The following is a 22,990-nucleotide window of genomic DNA, read 5'->3' as shown; positions in this document are numbered from 1 at the left end:
TTATATACATGTATATGAATTGAAGATGTGTACAGTGCTTATTTTGGTGTAGGATTAAAGGTGATTTTCATTTTGTTTTCACTTTTTTTCTCCCTACGTTGAGCATGTATAATAAGTTATAAAATGTGACCTGGTAAAATATTAACTGTACTCACGGAAATAACAGATTATGTTAAAACGATCCTGTAATATGTTTTAATTTTCAATCTAATATTTTATTCATTCTATCTTATTCCACAAAGATTCAGTAGTAGTAATAAAAACTTTATGCTCACCATCTCCCCTACGTTGATAGAAATTTAGCATTCGTTTAAAAATAACTTTTCAAAATATGTTGTTATTTACAACTACCTGTTTTTCTTCTTTTTTGCAGCAGCCCCATCAATGCTAAGAAAGTAAATACGACCGCAAGCAGCGACTCCTACGTCGGCCTGTGGAGAAACTACCTGCTTCTGTGCTGCAGTGCAGCGACGTCCACGGCGCCGTCAACACCTGCGGGCTCCGTGAGGTGTTCTCCTCCCGAGACGCTGGCGTCCACCCCCGATAGTGGCTGCAGCATCGATTCCAAAGTAAGTTTTCCAGATGCGCCTCTGAACACGAATGGCAGCATAAAAGTAATGTTTTGAGATTTCTTTTTCAGAGCAGTAAAGTAACTTGATGGAAAAGTGCGTTAGTTACTTGGACTAATACCGAAAACAATTCAAGAAATCCCATTACTGTTTTTATGGATTCTTAGCTGGAATCAATAATACGTAAAGTTTTTCTTTTAGAATGTCCCTGAGTTATGTAGTGGTACAAATAACTTGGTAAGAATAGGGATATAGTCTTCATGATATGACACCAAATATTATCAGGTAGATGGAGGAAACTGACAAAACTTAACACCTGGGTGTCTACCTTTAACACTGATGACTCTTTTAGAAGTAATATTTTTACTCATTTTTACGGATCAAAAGAAATAAGCTGATGGAGTCAGCCTGTTATATGATGGTGAGTGTAAGAAATTAAGAGACCTGCAAATCCCACTTCTATTAACGAACTTGTAGTGAGCCATTGGATAAGTCATTTAACCTTTTTAGGTGATGTACACCACAGGTGAATTTCGAAATGCCGTTCATTCTAAAATGTCATCTATCCATTGTCCTTGACCAAATATTGTTGAAATGTCAAATTATTTAGTTGGATGTACTATTATTAGTGGCTGCTATAAATGTAATATTTTCTATTTGTAGATTATTGGCATCCCGTCCCCTTCATCCTTGTTTAAGCACATAGTTCCAATGATGCGCTCTGAGAGCATGGAAATCACAGAGTCCCTTGTTCTAGGTCTTGGCAGGACCAACCCAGGAGCTTTTAGGTAATTATCTTTATATGTTTTCTCTATGCACTAAAATAGTAAATTGGAGAGAAGAAATTAGAGAAATGGCTACTTGGAGAGAAGGTGAGGTAGAGTACTTATTATCAGTACTTATTATCAGGATAGTTGCATATCAGTCCTGAATTTTACCAGCTAACTAGCCATTTGGCATTTAACAGATCATTTAATTTATCTGAGCTTTTATTTCCTCATTTTGATTGAGTAAATAACATTTACCCTATTTTCTTCAAAGAATGATTACGAAAATCAGATATATATTATAAATGAATACATTCTAGAAATTATAAAATGCCATGTAAAACTGTAATATTTTCCTACCTGATTTATTTACGCAGTGATTATGTTATAATTATAACATTATAAACTATCTTGATCTGATGCTTAAAACTGTAGTTTTTTTCCTCTTCTTGTTCAAGAGAATGTCTATTCCTAAATATTTATGTACATATTTTGTATGATTCTTGATGTTTCTAATAGTCATAAAGCAAATTCTTCATTTTTGCTTGAGTTTCTGCTTTGCTATTGCCTGATGGACCCTGAATTTATTCCTTTGAGGTTGTCCTCTGTTGACATGGGGTGATGTTTAATGTTTTGTCTCCAAGATAACATGTACAACAGAGAACAGGTTAATAAGTTGTAATATGTCTGTGGGTGTGGGATAGCATTCATTATAAATGACGTGTTGGAAGATTATCTTATGACAAGTAAATACACTATTGTGCTAATAGAAAAAAATGAGATACAGAAATGATCTCAATTTCTTAAAAAACAAATCCCCATAAATAGAAACAGTCTGAGGCAGATACTTTAGATGTCTGCAGTAGTTTCTATAGATGATAAAATTGTGCATGGATTTTATTTTCTTCTTTTTTTTTGTATTTTCCCAATTTTCTACAATGAGTTCATTTGCAATTTAAAATCAGAATATAAGCAAAATAAAAAGATTATTTTCCTGAAGTTCATACTCTTTGACCCATTAATTTAATTTGTAAGGATTAATCCTATGGAGATAATCAGAAATGCAATCAAAGATTAATGTACAGAGATGTTCACTGGACAGTATTTTAAAAAATTAGATGAAATTTAATGAATCAGTAATAACCAAAAATGGTTAGGAACATTATCATATTCAACCCAATACTACAGTATTATGAATTAATTAATGACGTGAAAGTGGTTATGCTAGTGTTAATGAAAGAAAAAAGGATACTATTTTATATATGTTAGAGTTTCAACTATGTAAAATGTATATGGGTTATAAAATGATTGAATAGATAGTATGTATTTCTAAAAATTAGAATAAGTGGCCTGTACCATTTTTTTCTGTTTTCCAAGTGTTCTACAGAGTGCATGTGTTATTTCACAGTCAAAAAAAAAAACAGGGAATTCCCTGGTGGTCCATTGATTAGGAGTCCTCGCTTTCATTGCTGAGGGCCCGGGTTCAGTCCTTAGTCAGGGAACTAAGATCCTACAAGCCGTGCGCCATGGCAAAAAAAAAAAAAAAAAAGTTGTTTTTAAAACAGTGGGATTAGGGTTAACACTTGTCGGTTTACACCATTATATTAATATTTACATATTTCTACATGTTAGATTAATGTTTAGCTATTAATTAAAAGAACGTATCATTTTTCTTCTAGGGAACTAATAGAGGAATTACATCCCATAATTAAAGAAGCACTTGAACGAAGGCCAGAGGTAAGTTGTGTCGTTTTTTTTATCATAAAATATTTATTTGGCAAACACTTAAAATTGGCTTCTATATTCTATAAAATATAATAAAATTAGAAATTCAGAAGTAAATAAGTCTAGTGCAGTTTTCAACATTTTAAAAATGTGTAGAACTCTCCCCCCTCCCCCCCATGAGAGGTGTTACTTAGAAACCCATTCTGTAACACAGATGTTAAATTGTTCTCCCTGAAGTCAGGATGATCAGAGTCTGGATCGGAGTCCAGATCCAAGATCTTTGCAGGCCATCCTGTCTCTTGTGACTGCTCAGTTTTGCTGCCTAGACAACTAAACAACTGGATGTGGCTCTATATTCCAATAAAACTCTATTTACAGTTACAGGCAGCAGTGGGCCAGATATGGCCTGAGGGCTGTATTTTGTCAAGCCCAGATCTAGATCCCCAAATATGCACATCAAGTTCTGAGCAACTTTCAGAAGCCATAGGTCTTGTGGGACAGATGATATGTAATCCGTGATTATAACGATGTATTATGCACTCAGAGTCATAGACAAAGTGTTACATGAGCCACAGAGAAGAAAGCCTCTGATTCTGCCTGTGGAGTAAGAGGACGCTTTATAGGTGAAGCAGTGATATTTGAGGTGAATTTTTGAAGCATATTCCCCAGTGGACAAGCAAGGGAAAGACATTCTAGGTAAAGGAAAAGCATTTGCAAACCTTATTTAAAAATTTTGGACATTGCAAATTTTTCTTTGTAATTATGTTGTGGGGAAAGTGATTGAATATTAGGCTGGAAAGCAAAAAAGGAACTATCTCATGAAATTCTCCTGGTTTCAGCTTTATCCAATAGACCAGTGGTTCCCATATGGCAGTGTAGTCTGAGAATTAGCCAGGAAGCTTGCTAAAAATTAGAGATTCCTAGGCCTATTCAATGAGAATCCCTGGGATAGAGCCCAGAAATCTATTTTTTAAAGCACCTTAGATGAGCTTGATGTAGAACATTGAATGAGAGTCACTGCTATTAACGTTGGAGATCTTCTGAGGAATTTTATTTATTTATTTATTTTTTAATTTTTTTTTTTAAATTTATTATTTTTTTGGGGGGGTACACCAAGTTCTTCTGAGGAATTTTAGCAGGAGAATGGAGATGGTGACAGTAGCTACTCTTTATAGGGACCTTAAAACTGCATCTACAGTTCTTCACTCCTTTTTTTCTAATTTAGCCCTGTGGAATAGTGATAGTATCTTCATTTTGTAATTGATTAGATTTTTGCTTCAGAATGATTATGTTGGTTACAGTGCAAAATGATTTATTAGAGCAAAGTTGAATTGGAAATAAAATTAAGCAGCAGTATTTATACTTATGAGTTTCAGGACAAAAGTCATTATAGCAAGTGAATAGATAATATGCACAGTGATATGCCTTGAATGTGTGATATATTTTGAGCGCATTAGACTCACAATGTTTCCATGGAGACAAAATGAAAACAGATCAACTAAAACTTTGCAGAAATCCTCAAAGACTGTTAAGGAACCATTTAATTCAGTGTGAATTGCAGTAAACTTAAAGAGCTAAAAGAAACAGTAAATTTAATAAATTGGTTATCTACAAATTGGCCTGTTTCTGGAAGGCAGAAAACTGGACTGTGGACATGAAAGTGAATGACTAATTTTTCATTGCTCTCTATTATGAAAATTATATCATAAATGACATAATGGGCTATAGAAGAAAGTGCTAGGAGATTAATTATATTTTACCATTATATGAGTTCCTGTTAGAAGCAGAATCAAGTTGGGATGTTACAGCTATTATTCTAGGCATTAGTACTTTGGCCCTAGTATGACAAACATATTAATTCACTCCATGATGATCAAAGAAATTGGTTTTGGTTTGTATTTTTGTGTGTCAGAATTAACTGTTAAGTGAAAAAACCATGGCATGACATCTGTGGGGTTTCTCAGTCTCCTCTGTGATATTTTCCTTGCCCTCTGTCTCATTTTTGGGAGTATCTTGGGGATTCTTTATCATCCAAAGAGAACAGTTTACTGACTGCTTCAGTTCCCCTAAAGTTGTCAGATTAGCAAATCTGACCTAAAAGTAACTGTAGAGTTTTATCTTCTCCCCTCATAAGTATTATTACTGTGTAAAATGTCACTTGATTTTATTTTCGCTCGTTAATTTCAAACTCTCCACACATACCTTTTAGAAGCAGTAGCCACAGAGTGCCCGAAATCTATGTTGCACAAGCGAAATAACAAGCCCCCAAATGCCAAGACATTCACATTCTTTCCAAGTTACACCAGCAAGTTTTTTGTCAGCTTCCTTGAAAGATTTTTAATTAATATCTTTGTTATCTTTGGAACAGAATATGAAACGACGCAGGCGTCGAGATATTTTGCGAGTACAACTGGTACGAATATTTGAACTGCTGGCAGACGCTGGTGTCATAAGTCACAGGTCGGTATTGGATTTTGATTTTTGAAACTTTTTTAAAACTAGAGAACATAATTTTTTTTTCCTTAGGAAATATACAAAAACAGAAAAGCACCTTTGGAACAACAAAAAATCTGCACCACTATGAACATTATTTACCCAAGATGCATCTGGAACATTAACCCATGGCTAAAAAATGTATTAAAGATCTACCCACTGGTACAGACTGCTTCAGGCAAAAATTGGGTGTAATGTTCTTATGATTTTAATATTTCTTGGGATCTAGTTACCTAGGCCTAGCGTTTTTTTTGGACAGTAGCCTTTTGTTGTTGTTGTCTGATTTACCCATGTCTTACCTTGTTCTTAAGATCTATTTCTTCTGGAGTTGTAAAAATCATATATTTAAAGGCTAAACCTTATAAGGTTTGCAAATTTATTTCAGTCAACTGTTAATCTAATTGTGCTGAGAAAAATTATGAAATCCAAAACCATAATTCCTGTTTCCACCCTTTACAAATAAAAAACATAAATCCTAAGGTTATTGTTGACACTAAGACCAGCCCATCAAGGAAAATTCCATCATGAAATTTCTTAACGTCATTTAATGTTAAGAAAGAACTATTTCCTCAAGAAGGTAATGATGTTAACCTGACCATTGAAGGAGGGAAAAAAATGAATCTGACCAATTCCAAAAAAGATCCTGAAGAAGAAAATATTAATAATCAAGCAATTATTGTATTTATTGTTATTTTACCATTTGTCTTGATCATTTATTTCTGAGTCTGCCTAACAGCTTTCATATTTAGCATCGAGTGCTTCTGATAAGCACTTTCAAAATATAGCTTTAATCAAAGGAATTTAAACCATTGATTTACTATTATAGTAAATGAAAAGCAAGTGAAAATAAAGAAAAAAGAAACATCACTATTTTTTTTGTCCTCCACAAAAATAAAACAGTGAAAGTTAGCCAAAGTGAATTTGACACTTGCTGAGCTTCATGCAGAAAATTAACCTAATACACATCTGAATCTCTCTCTTTTTTCCTTTTTTTTTTTGTGATTGCTTTTAATGTAATGTTAGTAATACAGTTGCATGTTTTGTTTTTGGATTTGCCTTTTTTTTTTTTCCCCAAGAGAAATCAATATAAAGTTATCGCTATTATGGACTTTTTATTTTCTTGCTTAAGGAAAAAAGGTAAATTGTGAATGGCAAGAAGGCAGGGCTCTTTGGTTTGTTCACCCAATGGATCCTATGTGCCCAATGCTTAGTATTCTGGGCTAGGTTACAATCTACTACATTGGTTTCCCAGCCACTAAGAAGAGTTTAAAAACATTCATTAAAGGAATAAAGGGAAAAATTTCATTCAGTGAATACATTCAACATATTTTTAATGCTGTAGACTGATATTTTTAACATGCTGTAGTAACATTGTGGCTCCTTACTCTTATTTTCATGGCTTTAGGATATTTATAAAAAACTATTTGCAGCTATTAAAAGCATATTTTTACTTTCAAAGTCATACATTTTAGAGAGACTTTTCAAACGTAACAAGGAAAAGTTAACCAAATTACTGAAATGCTCTGGAGTAGCTACTGGTCACATGCTTAATTGCTGATGGAACAAGACTGGAATCCAGGACTTGTGACTCTAATCAACGACCCCCTTGCAGTGGGTGGCTCCATGCCCGGGACCCTGGCCTCAAGGAGAATCTTATTGCAGAGATTCTTGGAGCAACTCCCAAGGTCTAAATAGAAGATTTGAAAACCAGCGCTCTTACTTGAATTCTTAAATTTTTGTATCCCCAGTAATAGTTATCCCAGAATCTTGCTGCAGATAAGTACCTACTGGATATTTGATTGATTATGCTAAAGGCATAATATGAATATGCAAAGCAACTATGCAAACATATAGAATTAGTCTTTCCTCTCTACCTTCTAAACAGATCCTCGCTATCCCATGTGTCTCCTTATTGCTTTATTTTAAAAAGCAGTATATTTTGATGGAGAGAGAATAACATGTAGCACTCACAGTAAGTGATTGAAGTTGGAAATGGAACTGAAAAATAGAAATTACATTTGCAGTTCCTTGATTATGAAGCGCCGTGTGTTTTTATATTGCAGTAAGCCAAAGTCTCGTTCCTTCAATTTTTTTTTATAAGTTGCACACTACTATGACTATACAAAGTTTAATGTATATTATTCTGATTTTGGTTATTGGGAATTATTTTGACTTTAAATCACACTTTCTTTACCATGTCTTTTCTTCACTATTTTCAGTGCAAGTGGTGGCCTTGATAGTGAAACACATTTCCTCAACAACACTTTACTGGAATATGTAGATTTAACTAGACAACTCCTGGAAGCAGAAAATGAAAAAGACTCTGACACACTGAAGGACATACGATGCCATTTCAGTGCCTTAGTGGCGAATATCATTCAGAATGTTCCAGGTAGTTTTTTTAGTTCCTCAAACCGTTAATGAATATTAAGGGACCACCGTATTTTTTTTCTCCCCCTGAGGTTTTGTCATCTACGTCAACACGCAACTTACGTGAACATATGAAAAGTATGTCAGTGTAACGTGGATGGCAAGACTTCGTTTTACCTTTGAATTAGTATCAGTGACTAGAAATCAAAAAGCAACCCAACAAAGATTTTCAGCAATAATCAAAACACTTACAAAAATTTGAAGAAATCAGTAGAATAAGCTCTTTGGACAGACTTGTCCCAGGCACAACGAGCAAAGAGCATAGTGGTGATTGGGAACAGAATTAACAAGATACCCTTGACTAGTGGGAGAAGGTTGTAGGCGTAGAGGTAGAGTGTAGTAAGGATACAGTGTGACGCAGGATTCCTTTCCCAAATGTGTGCCTGTTATTGAGCACATATTATATACCAGGTACAGGTTGAGGCAGCAGGAAGATTAATATATGTAATTTCATTTTAAAAAGTCATAAATACTTTATAAGTGTAAATGTGTGGTTATAGACTTTGATATAAAATGTAAATACAAATTTCTTTTTCTTTCTAGGAAAGAATTAAAGTAACTTTGTTACCTTAAAAAGTATATGCAAATAGTTGACTTTTAAAGTAAGAGAATGGGTTGTATTTTATAGAAAGGTCCTGTAAGCACTTCTTTAGGTACATTAATTTCAAGTGCAGAAAACCTGTTTTGAACTTTAGGGGCAAATGACGCTATATAGAGGAAAGGAGCATTTTTTACTCTAAATTTTCTAATCTGAAGCTCACTAATGTAAAAATGTAATTTAGTCTACACTTGTCTACAACTTCTGCGTTGGTTCATTATGGTACTGTTGAGTTTCTTCAACAAGGATTGATGCAGAGAACTTGTAGGATAGATTTTTAAAGTGAAAAGAGTCCTTGGAGATCATCTAGCCAGCAGAATGGATTTGGACTACAGGCCTTACACTTTACTGCAAATAGATCAGCTCCCCTGTCTGTTATATATATCAAGATTCCATGTAATGATCCTTTTATAGCTGAAAACAGCCTGTATAATCCAAAGCCCTCTCTTAGCAATGAACCAAGATCCAGAGGTATGTTATGTTCATGTTTTAGCCAAGGTTACCATGTAGCCAGCAACAGCCCAGGGAGAAGGGAGGTCCTGACTCTCAGCTCTGTGCCAGCCTTCAGGCAGCATTGTGACTGCTATGAAATTCTGCTTGCCAAGATGCTGTATTTCACATAATGCTGCATCTAACTAACACTGCGCTACATAACATACACTGCAACTTTGTTTCTGTGATTTGCATGTATATAAATAATTTCTGTTACTCTGGAGGTTTGGAGTAGTTTAAGATGAAAGCTTTTGCTTTTTTGTTTTATTATAGTATATATTCAATAACAAGTTGACAGGCATATTAAGGAAAAAAGAAACGGAAGTAATTTTTCCATCTATTTTTTATTTACAGTACACCAGAGAAGAAGTATTTTTCCTCAGCAGAGCCTTCGTCACAGTCTGTTTATGCTGTTCAGTCACTGGGCAGGTCCTTTTAGCATCATGTTTACACCCTTGGACAGATACAGTGATAGAAATATGCAAATTAACAGACATCAGTACTGTGCATTAAAGGTATTTACCTAGAAATCTGATTTTTTTTTCTTATGTTAAGAGTGGAGTTAAATTTTTTTGTCTCTCAGTGCCCGATGTTATAAAAAGGATAGGGATTTCTTCAGAGTACCTGAGAGTATTAGAATATATATTTGCCTGCTGTATTCAAACACTTATACTGTTAAGTTTATTTAAATATGTAAAATACAATGCAAAAAAGTTCCGGAATCTACCAAAATTGGACGCCGTTCTTTTAAAGAACTGAGGATTGCCTCAAAGAAATATCTGGGTTTTTTTTTTCCTACTTAAGTGCTTTCTCTTGGTCTTTTTTTTGTTTTTTTTCTTCTCCTCCAATACTGTTCAAACTCCATGTCTTATCTGGTATCGTGGTATTTATGCACTACTCATAGTAAATTTCTTTGTTTCAAAAGTTACTGTTTTGCTTTTCTTTATAAAAAAAAAAAACTAACGATATTGTGACTGCATAAGCATGAGTAAAATATCGTGCCTCTTCTCTTTAAGCAACCAACATTTAACCTCTTAAATGTTTTAAATGTAATTCTAATATTATTGTTTGAAGGCTATGTCTGCTGTACTATGTTGTGGCCCTGTTGCAGATAATGTAGGACTTTCATCAGATGGCTATTTGTACAAATGGTTGGATAACATTTTGGACTCTCTGGACAAAAAGGTAAGTCCCTTAAAATTCTATAATAAATTGTCATTGCATTATTTAGAGTTATTGTATGGTCCACTGAACATGTCTTTAAAAATAAGATAGGTTAGAATTATAGACAAAAAACATGTATGTAAAATTAAATAGGATACTATAAACTATGAGATTTCTAATTCTTATTTTTTTGAATAATTTTAACTGCCCTTTTATACTGTAGGATTAATACATTACTGTGTATATATATCACAATAGGGTTCTAAGTCAAAGAATATTGTGGAATACACTGAGCTCCATGGAAGAAATATGTTATTTCCTATGTTTAATTTTTTTGACCACTCTCCAATTAATCATTCTTTCTTGACCTCCTTACTCATACTGTGCACACACAGACTTCACAATTTAAAATAGGACTTACGTTTTTTTCCCCTCAGAGTAATTTTTCTATTGGGTTATCAAAAACAAGAATAAAGCTTGATAAAAATAACCGGAGAGGTTAATAACTCACTTTCCTGAAAGCACTTAATCACCGTTCACATTCATCAACCACCTCTGGGCTCTGCTGGAGGAAAGAATTGTACTACTAAGAGTCTTACATAAAAAGCAGGAGACTGAGTATAATTTTTCCATGTCGATTTTTCTGCTGGCTGAATAAAATGAGAGAGTTGAACAAAAGGAGAAACTTGAGTTTCGTGATTAAATACAGTGAATATATGCACTACATGATTTTCATTAAAATGCAGAGGACTAGACAAGTAATATATCCCTTTCTCTGTCCTGGGCAATTTCGTGACCTTTGTTTAGGTTCATCAGTTGGGCTGTGAAGCAGTTACATTACTGCTGGAGCTGAACCCGGATCAGAGCAACCTGATGTACTGGGCGGTGGATCGCTGTTACACTGGTTCCAAGAGAGTGGCAGCTGGCTGCTTTAAAGCCATAGCTAATGTATTCCAGAACAGGTACTCTGGATACCACTGTCTTTCATATTTTATTTAGCTTCTCTTAAAAAAAGAAAACGTGTCCTTTTGAACTCAGAAATACTAATAAACCAGTATTTTCTTTCCTTAAGCACTAGCAAAATTTAACCAAATACAGATAATGATCACCGTGCATCTGTTGTACCTATTGCCTTAAAAAAACAAAAAACAAAAAAAACCCATAGGCTTAGCAGCTGTGTGCCTGCAGCCTTCCCTTTATATCATGTTTATTAACTGGAGTGAAAGCCTCTAAACATTATTGTACCTAACATGTAAAATTTGTCCCTAGGGATTATCAGTGTGACACAGTGATGCTTCTCAATCTGATACTGTTTAAAGCTGCTGATTCTTCTCGAAGTATCTATGAAGTTGCTATGCAACTTTTACAGGTTTGTAAACAAATGTTAATTAAAATATATTTTTGCTCAGGATTTAATGAAGCACAATAATCTATTCTTGCCTTGAAAGTGTGCTCATGTTCAGCTTTATTTTTAGTAGTGGGGTATGGTGTTAGTTCCTGATTACCATTAGAAATAGAAGAGGAAGATAAATGGGTCCTTTAAGCCTATAAGTAATGTAAACTATTTAGACATGTATTGTAGGGGATTGTGAATGATGCCCCCTGCCCCCACTCACCTGTGTGTGCCTGTGTGTGTGTGTGAGTACTTATAAAAATGGAGTGGTTAGGGCCTATGTGTGCATTTAACTGTTTCTGTCAGCCGGTAATAATGTGAGTCAAAAAAAATTTTTTTTAATATTTATTTGGTTGGGCAGGGTCTTAGTTGCGGCAGGCAGGCTCCTTAGTTGTGGCATGCAAACTCTTCGTTGTGGCATGCATGTGGGATCTAGTTCCCTGACCAGGAATCGAACCTGGGCCCCCTGCATTGGGAGAGCAGAGTATTAACCACTGCGCCACCAGGAAAGTCCCGAGTCAAATTTTTTTAAGAGAATCAAGTGAAAGGTAATTAACTCTTTTACGATAACCTTTTATAATTTTTCTGTATTAGACTGAGAAAAATAACCTAGAAAGTTAACTTCCCGAGTGTGGATATATGATTATATCCATTGACAGTGGGATGTGGTTCTTCACTCTTAACCAAGGGTTAAGAGTGGGATTCAAGGAGATGCACATTTTTCCAAAGGGTTTGAAGTGGTATTGAGCTGGTAGGGACCATCTTAGGAATGTCCTTATTAATTAAGAAGAAAGTTGAGTAGTGTAGCTCTTTGCGTAGTGTAATGTCAAAAGAATTTTTAGCTTACATTCCATATTTAATCTGTGATTAAACAAGATAGGTTTGAAGTATTTTTTTTCATGTATGCATGTTTTTTATACAGTCATAGTTTTGAACTGGAAAAGTGGTAAATCTTCAAGTAGTTATATATTAAGTTCCTGAAGTTATTTTTAAACTATGCTACTGGCATTCAACACAGGGAATGTAAAGCCTTGTAAAGAGTTACAGATCTTTTGCCAGCATTTCTTGGAATTAGAAATGAGCATCTCAAAAACTTCACAACATATATAACTATATAACTTTTAGACTGTACTATTTCCTGGGAGAAGATTTTATGTTTTTAATTATAGCTAAATTTCGGGGACCCACAAAATCTTAAAATGGTGGATTGCATTCCTGTAGATCCTGGAACCGAAGATGTTTCGCTATGCTCACAAATTGGAGGTGCAGAGAACAGACGGAGTACTCAGCCAGCTGTCTCCTCTGCCGCATCTGTATTCTGTCTCCTATTATCAGTTGTCCGAAGAATTAGCGAGGGCATATCCTGAGCTAACTCTCGCCATATTCTCAGGTATGATCACTGAACTGGTTAGTAGTTTTTCTTTAGCAACCATTTCGAAAAAAACTGCTTTTAGGAAATATATGAAATTTGAGGTTGAATCAAAACAAAACATGTCTGTATATAAGGTAATTTTTTTCTTTTGTATGAACTCTTACTACTGATCTGCCGTGATACTGAGATTGCTTATTAAAAATCTCTACAGGGATTCTAACTTTGGCCTCCCTTCTCCACCTCACCCCAGCTTTTAAAAAAAAAAAAAAGAAGTAGAAGAAGGGGGCTTCACAGGCAATTTAAAAATATTTCTTTCGTAGACATAGAACTTCCTGAATCTTCTGGTGTTCAGTTTATCTTGTGGATTGGTCTGTCTTTAATAATAAAAATGGACAGAGATAAAGATACAAGTTTCTTTCTATAAGTAAAACCTCTAATCTTAGGGAAAGGTCTTGCACTGCTTTAAACAAAACTGTTGCTGGGAACCTGCATTGCTTTCCGGTCCAGTGTCCTTTCCTTGTGGGCCAAAAAATATTCCTGCCAGGAGCTTTGAAGACATCAGGGCTAGGTGTGAGGCAAGATGTCCTATATATCTGGGTCTCCCAGGACTCAGATGTGAGATAATCTGGGATGCATCCAGTTTAACCTTCTGGCCAGTGAAGACGCTATTGCAGATGCTCCCAGAGTGCTTTATTCTTTAACTGAAAAGTTTTAATTATAATATTTACAGAAGACATTCAGCTAGTTTTTCTGCTTTCCATCTGCAACAAGATCTTGTTCTAATCTGAGTACTAGAAGAGCATGAAAATGGGCACGCAGGGAATCACAAGGCTCTTAAGCGGATCCTTTCCTTCACTGGGGCTCCAGGCATAGAGGCCTTAGCCGCCGTTGCACATCTTTTCACACTGCCTATTTTAGCAGTGGAGATAGTTTGATTCCCATCCCTAACTGACCTGAGTGGGGGAAAAAGAACGTAAGTTCTCCTCACATGCAGCTTTTCAAGCCGCTCACATGTTTGGTGTGCCCTCTTAAGTGGCGGCCGTCACGCCCCTTCCTTTTTCCCAGCTCCCACAGTCCTGACGGCCCTTTCCGGGTGGACGTGGATGGTCGTCCACACAAAGTAGTAAGCACTGTCCACTCTAATTCTGCTGCCCTTGGGCTTCTCCTGGAGGCTGCAGCACAGGAAACAGAGGAGTCCTCTGGGTCTCAGGTCGGGATGGCAGTGGGGGCTGCCCCGGCTCCTACGTGCACTTACAGCCCCCCGGCTAGGAGCTCTTCGTTCGGCTGCGTTCAGAGCTCCAGGTCTGATGTTTCATACTCATGGCAATAACACTGACCTAGTAACAGAAAAACTTGTAAAAAGTGACAGTTGAGCATAAATACATGCAAGGCACTGGACTGAGCAGTTCGTTGGCACCATGTTGCATTTGTGCAGTAACTCCATGGCGCAGCTACTTTTGTAACCTTCTCATAGAATCATAAGTTGAGGATCAGAGGTTCACAGGTTGGCCCTATGTCAACCTGTATGTATGTGGTAGAGCTGGGATTCAAACCCAGGTGTGTATGATTCCAGAGCCAAGTTCCAGATCACGATGCTTCCATACATACTCCTTCTAATGAATACATAGGTATAAGACCTCGTGGGCAACAAGGGGATTGAGGAGAAAGATTTCTACTTAAAAGTGACTTATAGAAATTAAACACATGTAAAAACTCATAGGCTTTGGAATCAACCTTGTGTTTGAATCCTCTGCCACTTGATCATTGTCCGACCTTGGGCAAGTTACTCGGACTGTCCACCTCGCAGGTTTGCGTGAGCATTAAATGAAACGAATGTGAAAGTAACAAGCACATCATAGGAGTCGCCCCAGATAGAATCGAAATACGTTAAATTTTTCATGGATCACTTTAAATCAATCCATGTACAAATACTGTCTTTTATAATTACATTTATTTACTTACTTGGTAAAAAGCACATATAGTAAAATTTACCGTATTAATCATTTTACCTGTACAGTTCAGTAGTGTTAAGTATATTTCCATTGTTGTGAAACAGATCTCCAGAAATTTTTCATCCTGTAGACGTGAAACTTTATACCTACTAAACAGTAACCCCCTTTTCCTGAACTTCCCCCAGCCACTGGTAGCCACCATTCTGCTTTCAATTTCTATGAATTTGACTATGTTAGATACTTCATGTAAGTGGAATCATACAGTATTTGTGGTTTTATGACTAGCTTATTTCACTTAGCAAAGTTCATCCATGTTGTAGCAAGTGAGAGGATTTCCTTCCTTTTTAAAGGGGCAGAGTATTCTATTATATGTATATACTACATTTTGTTTATCCATTCTTCTACCAGTGGACATTTGGGTTACTTCAACTTCTTGGCTATTGTAAATAGTGCTGCTGTGAACATGGTCGAGCAAATGTCTCTTCAAGACCCTGCTTTCAATTCTTTTGGATATATACTCAGAAATGGGATTGCTAACTCATATGATAGTTCTATTTTTAATTTTTGAGGAGCCATTATACTGTTTTTATAGCAATTGCACCATTTTACAATCTCACCAACCGTGTGCAAACATTTATTTTTCTTAACCACCAGAGATATTTTATATCAAGGGTAAGTATGTGATATATGTTAGCTGTTACCTTTTCTTTATGATGTCATCAAGGTCAAATTTATTGAAAGAAGAAACAAGTGTTCCTAATTCTTAAATGTGATAATAAAATCTGGCTTGCTTTTTTTTAAGAATTAAAAAGTTAAATTTAAAAATTAAATTTAAATTCATTACAGGTCAAAGGAAACCACAGTTATATCAGTTGTTCCCTCTGTGACTTGTTCTTAATTACAGAGATAAGCCAGAGAATCCCGACAGCTCATCCTGCCGGGAGGCAGGTAATGCTGCACTACCTATTACCGTGGATGAACAACATCGAGTTGGTGGATCTAAAACCGTTGCCCACAGCAAGGCGACACGATGAAGATGAAGATGATTCCTTAAAAGACCGAGAACTTATGGTGACCAGCAGGCGCTGGTTACGAGGAGAAGGCTGGGGATCCCCACAAGCTACTGCCATGGTTTTGAATAATCTGATGTACATGACAGCAAAGGTAACGTGAGTTTTGTATTTGCAGTTGCTGGACAGAATTACTGAGTTAGCATGAGTAAACAGGTTAGAAATAGACAAAGAGATCAAGTAATCCTGTGGTAACCAAACAAGTATGTATTCTAAGTAAGTTCCTTTCTTTAAAAATCTTCTCATTAGATATAAAATATCTTTTTGGGGGGGCTAAAATTGTATGCGATTAACGGTATTTGTGTTGAGATTTGTTGAAAGAAATGATTGTTCCTTTAAAGTGTGGAAAAGATTAAAGCTGTCTGTAAAAGCTTTATTTTCTAATATTTCATGATGTGACGAGTTGGATATTGTATAGACGACCGTTACTAAAATGTGTGCTGTGTTTCCTGCATCTAGTATGGTGATGAGCTGGCCTGGTCGGAGGTGGAGAATGTGTGGACCACGCTCGCAGATGGCTGGCCAAAAAACCTGAAAATAATTTTGCACTTTTTGATCAGCATTTGTGGAGTGAACAGTGAACCAAGCCTCTTGCCTTATGTATGTGTTCAAGTTCATTTACTTTTTTCTATATATATATATAAAATATATAATATATATATAAAATATATATATATATTTATCCAGTGTCTTGTGATGTCAGAGTCTGGGCAGCATTAGACCAGCAGAGGCAAAGCAGGGGCCAGATTGAGGACGATCTGGAAATAGCACGTGGGTTTATTCATTGATTCATTTAACAAATACCATGTGGCTTTACTACAGGACAGGTGCTCTTGTAGGTTCTGGGCACTATACTCTGCTGGATGCTACAGATTTTATTCTTTGAAGCTACACCTAATTTATTTAATGAATAAGTTAATAAGGTTTAGTCATGGTAAGGGCTACGAAGGAAAATCGCGGAGTCCTGACACTGCAGTTTTGGAACCACCACTGTCTGGGAGGGTTAGAGATGATGCTGGAGAGAAGGCGATGTGGAAGTGGAGAGATGTTAGTAGTTTTTCCTGTCAGGAGCTGGCGTTGGGATACTGGAGCAGGATGGGAAGTAAGAGCTCAGTGCCTATGGAATCGTGCCCTAAGGTCTCTGGAAGCAAGGAAAAGCATGATAAGAAATACACAGTGAAGAATGTAACAGTCTGCCTTCTGGAGGGAAAGCAGTACTTAAATCTGCTCAAGTTAAGAGAACAATATGAGACTATCAAACATGAAGGTTAGACTGAATATATATGCATGCACGCAAACACACGTGTGTATGTGTAGATATAACTGTCGGTCACATGGTAGGATCTCCTTAAAGTAGGTCCACAGAAGACTAGCTCTGCAGAATGTTGCTCTGAAAGTTCTTCTGGATCCTACTTTAAACGAACCAGTTAACGTGATTACTGAAAGCACTGTTCTGAAGGCATGTCACAAGATTAATTTTCACTGAGAAGCACTTAGAGAAAGGTGGGTGTATGGTACAAAACAACACGATCCCACATTACCTCTCGACCACACATCCTAATACTCTCCCTCAGGCCCCCTGCCCTTGAGCCACGCTGATCCCGCTTGCTGCCCTGGTTTCACACCAGGCATCCCACCTGGGGCCTTGGCACTTTCCTTCCTCTCCCCAGACGGGCACATTGCTCGCTCCTGTACCTCCTTCAGATGTGTCCTCAAATGTCAGTTCTCATTGATACCTTTGCTGCATCTTGTCTAAAACTGCAAATACCCCACCCCTACATGTACACTGTTCTTTTCCTTTTCCTGGCGCTTATCATCAAACTTATATATTTTACCTGTTTGCCTCCATCAATCCAGTGGATTGTGAGCTTCTTACGAGCAGGAACTTTTGTCTGTTTGGTTCATTGCCTTCTTGCCAGAGCCTGGACTAGTGCCTGACTCATAGAATGTTCCCCTTAATTGGATGAATGAATGAGTGAGTGAGTTGGGGCTGGCACTAGAAACAGGCATGAAGTTATCATTCCAAGAAGCCAAGCTGCAAATGCCCTACCCCCATTCCCCGAAATTCAGGAAATAGCCATTTGCCGGACATTTTAAGAGCTATTTTTAATGACAATAATAATAATTTCTTAATTGTCATTTCTTAAGCACCACTTACAGGCCAGGCACAGTATAAGCAGTTCATCTGTGTTATTTAATTTCCAGAAGAAATTTGTGAGTTTGGTAAGAGTACTGCAGTTTTACAGATGAATACAATGAGGCGTATAAAGAAGAGTAGTTTCCTCAAAGTCGCACAGCCATTTAGCTCTGTTTTCATAGAGCTGGAATCCCAACCCAGAGCTGTTGTTGAAAAGTCAGTGAAAGCTTCTTGGACAGGCAGTGCAGCTGGAGTGGGGGTGGGGCTCGAAGACTTGACAGGATTGGGGTCAGGAGTGTCAACTCAGAGATCCTGGGGCAGAACAAAGGCCCAGAGGCAGAAATGTGCCTGACAGTGGTCAGAGGAGACTGGACCTGAAAACCGAGAATCAGCAAGTAGTTAGAACAGGTTGGGTAGATCAAGAGCTGTGGGGGGGAGGTCATTTCTCATTAAGGAACCATTATCAGATTTTTGGTATGATGTGATAAAGCATGTCTTAAGATTTGCAGTGGGGGCATTCATCTAAAACAGAGCTTCTCACACGTCTGTATGCACGTGAGTCCTCTGGGGCTGCTGTTCTGGTTCTCAGTCTGGAGGTGGGGCCTGAGAATCTGTATTTCTAGCAAGCTCCAGGTGATGATGTCTGTTGTATGAGGACCACATTTTGAGTAGTAAGCATTAAAGCAGGGAGAAAAAAGAGAGATCGCTTACTAACCGATCAGCCTGTTTCAATAATACGTTACTAAAACATACTTATAAAGCATACTACCGAAATGTTTTTTTTCACTTGTTTAATTACTACTATGTACTAGGCATTTTTAAAGTGCTTTGTAATTTTTAATTTACTTAATCCTAACAACTGGATGAAGTAGGTGCTATCGTCCCTAATTGCAGAAGAGAAAACTGAGGGGAACTTTACAGATCACATAGCGAGTAAGAGTTACATCTTCACCCCAATCCAGGCCGTGTGGTTGGAGTTCTAGTTTAGTTTTAGATTCTCACTCTTAATCACCATCTATACTGCTGGTTGAATACAGAGAATGGGGAAGGCAGAATAAAAGATAAATCCTGGGTTTGAGGTCTGGCTGAATAAAAATGTGAGGAAAATCTTAGGATGATATTAATTGAACGTTTCCATTGAAAAGGAAACTGATTTATAAAAAGGCAAACTTATCATTTGCTTTTCTAAAAAACCCAAAAAGGTAAAGGAAGTAGATAACTTCGTGGACACCATTAAAAAATACACTCAGGTCGTCGTTATTAGGTACAGTGTTGAGGATTAGAAGAAAGATAGAACGGTACTTACAAAGCTGATTAATGTCTGATTGCTGATCAGTGTCTATTCAAATTATTATGTGCTTATTCCTCTACCACTTAAAGTTGAACTTAACTCTGATAAAATTTGTCTCAAGACAAGTTTGTGAGATAAAAATTGTGCTCTTTCTTTTCCGAACAATTTCTTTTGTGACAGGTGAAGAAGGTTATTGTATATTTAGGTAGAGACAAAACAATGCAGTTGCTAGAAGAACTGGTGAGTGAACTGCAGCTGACCGACCCTGTCAGTTCAGGCGTCACTCACATGGATAATCCCCCGTATTACCGCATCACTTCCAGCTACAAAATCCCTTCTGTCACCTCAGGTGAGAAGTCATTTAAAACTGACTCCTTTGTATACAAAGAGAAGCTTTCTGTAATTGTTCTCATTTTAGCAGGCATTTGCTTTAAACATCACCATGCAGAGGACAAGCAAACGTGAGTCACGTATCTCTGGACAAAACTTTGTAAATCCTCCTGTGAGAAAAAAGTTTGACAGCGTAAGGATTCATAATGTGATAAAGGGAAACACATTTACATACTTATTCAGAGCCGAAATATACATTTATATATCCCTACACAGCAAAAGCTTTTTCTAGATGAATATAATTAGTATGTAAATATAGAAAATGTTCACTTATTGAAAATTATTGTGTAATTTCATGGTATAATTATTTTGACTTATGTTATACAAAGTATCCAATCATGTGAGTATATACTTTTATGTATACCCATATAGTTATTGTAATATTTTGAGTTGAAGAAACTACATCCCTGAGGGAATAACTTTCATTGAAAATTGATATAATATCTGGGCTGTTGTAGATTACGTTTCTGTGAAATTCTTTGTCATTCAGTTTATATTAAATGTTTTTGTGATGTTAATAATATTGTATAATTAGAAATCTTTCATACTATGTCTATAATTTATTTTTGTCATCTATTTTCATCTTTTTATACTTTCTAAGAGGCTTCTTATAATGCTTCTATCGAATTTTTCATATCCACTAGAATGCTTTTTTTTAATTCCAAAGAGAGGTTTTTTAATTAGAATTTTTTTTAGGAGCGTCCTATTCATATTTCGTGATTGGACTATCTTCTATATTTGATAAAGTTTTCTACCAGCGAAAAGCTCCTATTTTCTTTATATTGCTGTTTGTTTTGGTTTATCTTAGTAAAAGCTTTCCTCAAAAGCTTATCAATTCTGGATCTGTCTTTTCATAAACAGATCATTTAACAGACATATTAAAAAGTTGATTGGATATTCTGTAGGCATATATGGAACTTATTTTGTCCTTTGTTGTAAGGTGATTTCATCCATGTAAGTCTACATAGGTGTTTTCTCTTGCAGTAATCAGATTCTCCAGAGAAAACTCTTCTAGTCCTCTGCCTAGAGTAGAAGGTGTAGGGGTGTGTGTGTGTGTCCAATACATAGAATTCATACATACACATGCTTGCACAGAGTCTTCAAGCCTTCTGGTAGCCCAGTGGTGTAAGAAGGTTGCAGAGGGATCCGATCTCAAATTTACATATGTGTGTATGTTTTCACTTAGTCCCAGTATCCTCAGTAAACTACTTCCTCCTTCACTGTATATGGTGTGCCCTAGTCCAGAAATCCTCTGATTTGCTCTCATCAGAAAAGACTTCTGGAAGTGAGGAAAGACAGCTACCCAGTCACAAGAGGCAGAGGGTAGTTCCTGGGAACCAGCTACTTCTGAAATAGATTTTCAACCATTCTTGCCATTTTTAGCACCTCCTTCAACCCCTGCTTCCAGAGGTACTTGGTGCCACTAATTCCTGAGCCTTTTGCAGGTTCAGCAGTATAACACAGAAGCTTCTTGTTTCCGCACTGACAGCTCTGGATTCAGCCTTCTTAACACTTGATTACTTCTTGTCCATTTGTTGTGCAGCGCCCATAATTTTGTTGCTGTTGTCTCCCTACCCTCTTGGTCGTTAAGAGTACATTCCTTTTTAAAAAAATCACCTCCTCATTTTAGTGGAGTTTTGACATCTGTAATTTGGAATCTTTTGTTCTTATTAAGCCATCCTAGGCTTCGAATTCATAGATACTGTTTCATTTATGATTACAGGCACTACTTCTAGTAGCAATACAATGGTAGCTCCCATGGATGGCAATCCCGAGAATAAACCCATAAAAGAGAATATTGAAGAGAGGTAAGTACTTCTCTGTTCTTCGTTAGCCTATCAGTTTGACAGGTATTATCATCAGAATGAATGATAATTTCTGCGTCAGAATGTATATTTCATTGTGTTAAAATTCTCGTAAGAAAATATATTTCCATATTAGAAATTTTCCACATTGACACTTTTAACATTAAAGATGTTGGCATGCTAGATTTTTTAACACGCACTAATGGAGGGTTGGTAGAGTATGGTCAGTCGCTTTTTGTGTTGCTACATGTTAAAACTTTCCTAAAGGGATATTGACTCTGCTGTTTTATGTGGAATAGGTATCACCAGCATGTTACTATCACAACAATTTAAGAAAAATCTTCAGGTAGAAATAATTGACTTCAGAGCTTAAGCTTTTGAATTGCAATGTGGAAATTAATATATATCCTAGTAAACTTTAGTATTTTGTGTACCATGTTCTTCTTTAAGCATAGAAAGTAAAACATAAAGTACAAATATACTGCTTTACCGTGAACTGAGACTAACTTCAATGGTCATTCCCATAGCTGTGTGCACCTAGACATCTACAGCGGACTAAACAGCCATTTAAACCGTCAACATCACAGACTAGAATCTCGATACAGTAGCAGCTCTGGAGGATCTTATGAAGAAGAAAAAAGTAATACATTCCAAATGTTTGGGTTTTTTTTTAATAACTGCAAATGGCAAGGTGTATTATCATTATATTAATGTTAATAAATATGTTCTTCCTGTAAGCTGTTTTTAAGAAGAGTATTTAACTGCCACTAGTGGTGTTCCAACATAACCTAAAGTGTCTTGATTTTAAGAAGCAACATGAGTGGGGGAGATACGTTTTAAAAGCGCAGGTTCCCTGTAGATAAATCAAAAGGAACATAAGAATCGGTTCTCAGGAAGCATCATAGAACAGACATTGACCAACAGGCTGCTTTTTTGAACAGGTTTGAACTTTCATGGGATTCATATTTTACTAAAACGTTCTCCCTTGCAATTGCAAAAATGAATAATCTGTCCGAGTCTTATTATCACACCAAGGCAGGGTGGAATAGGAGCACAGGCCTTGAGACTGGAAGGGACCCTGAAGATGATCTGGTCCCATCTCCTCATTTTGCACATGATGGAACTGAGGTCCAGAGAGGTTAAGTGACTTACCCACGTCACACAGAATTCACATTTCCTGATGGCCTTTTTTACTGCACCCTGCAGCCCCACTGCGGTAGAGCAGATTTCCTTCGAAGATGGGTTTGTATTGGCCCTATCTCAGGAAATTTAGAACTGAGTAACTTACCAGAAAGCCCTTGTTACAAGGCAGCTTTACCTATAATGTGGTCTCGTAGCTTGG

At 36.6% G+C, this 22,990-nt stretch overlaps 1 protein-coding gene across 10 annotated transcripts in view; it reads left to right on the top strand.

The window, feature by feature from the left end:
* Nucleotides 1–22,990, top strand: part of FRYL (FRY like transcription coactivator) — a 242,165-nt gene that overhangs the window by 163,705 nt on the left and 55,470 nt on the right. For all 10 annotated transcript variants that reach the window (XR_009052491.1, XM_057725531.1, XM_057725528.1 and 7 more), the window contains 15 exons: nt 374–569; nt 1,233–1,357; nt 3,016–3,073; nt 5,430–5,521; nt 7,774–7,946; nt 9,429–9,589; nt 10,149–10,259; nt 11,046–11,200; nt 11,508–11,607; nt 12,853–13,021; nt 15,860–16,119; nt 16,485–16,625; nt 19,634–19,802; nt 21,567–21,651; nt 22,176–22,288. Coding sequence is in view for 9 of the 10 variants with exons in the window: in XM_057725531.1 (XP_057581514.1) it covers nt 374–569; nt 1,233–1,357; nt 3,016–3,073; nt 5,430–5,521; nt 7,774–7,946; nt 9,429–9,589; nt 10,149–10,259; nt 11,046–11,200; nt 11,508–11,607; nt 12,853–13,021; nt 15,860–16,119; nt 16,485–16,625; nt 19,634–19,802; nt 21,567–21,651; nt 22,176–22,288 (2,108 nt within the window). In the remaining variant the exon portion in view is untranslated. The remainder of the gene's footprint in view (nt 1–373; nt 570–1,232; nt 1,358–3,015; nt 3,074–5,429; nt 5,522–7,773; nt 7,947–9,428; nt 9,590–10,148; nt 10,260–11,045; nt 11,201–11,507; nt 11,608–12,852; nt 13,022–15,859; nt 16,120–16,484; nt 16,626–19,633; nt 19,803–21,566; nt 21,652–22,175; nt 22,289–22,990) is intronic.

The sequence above is a fragment of the Hippopotamus amphibius genome, chromosome 3, assembly GCF_030028045.1.
Source record: "Hippopotamus amphibius kiboko isolate mHipAmp2 chromosome 3, mHipAmp2.hap2, whole genome shotgun sequence".
Classification (NCBI taxonomy): domain Eukaryota; kingdom Metazoa; phylum Chordata; class Mammalia; order Artiodactyla; family Hippopotamidae; genus Hippopotamus; species Hippopotamus amphibius.
The sequence above is the reverse complement of the archived record's forward strand: the minus strand, read 5'-3'. Positions and strand labels throughout refer to the sequence as shown.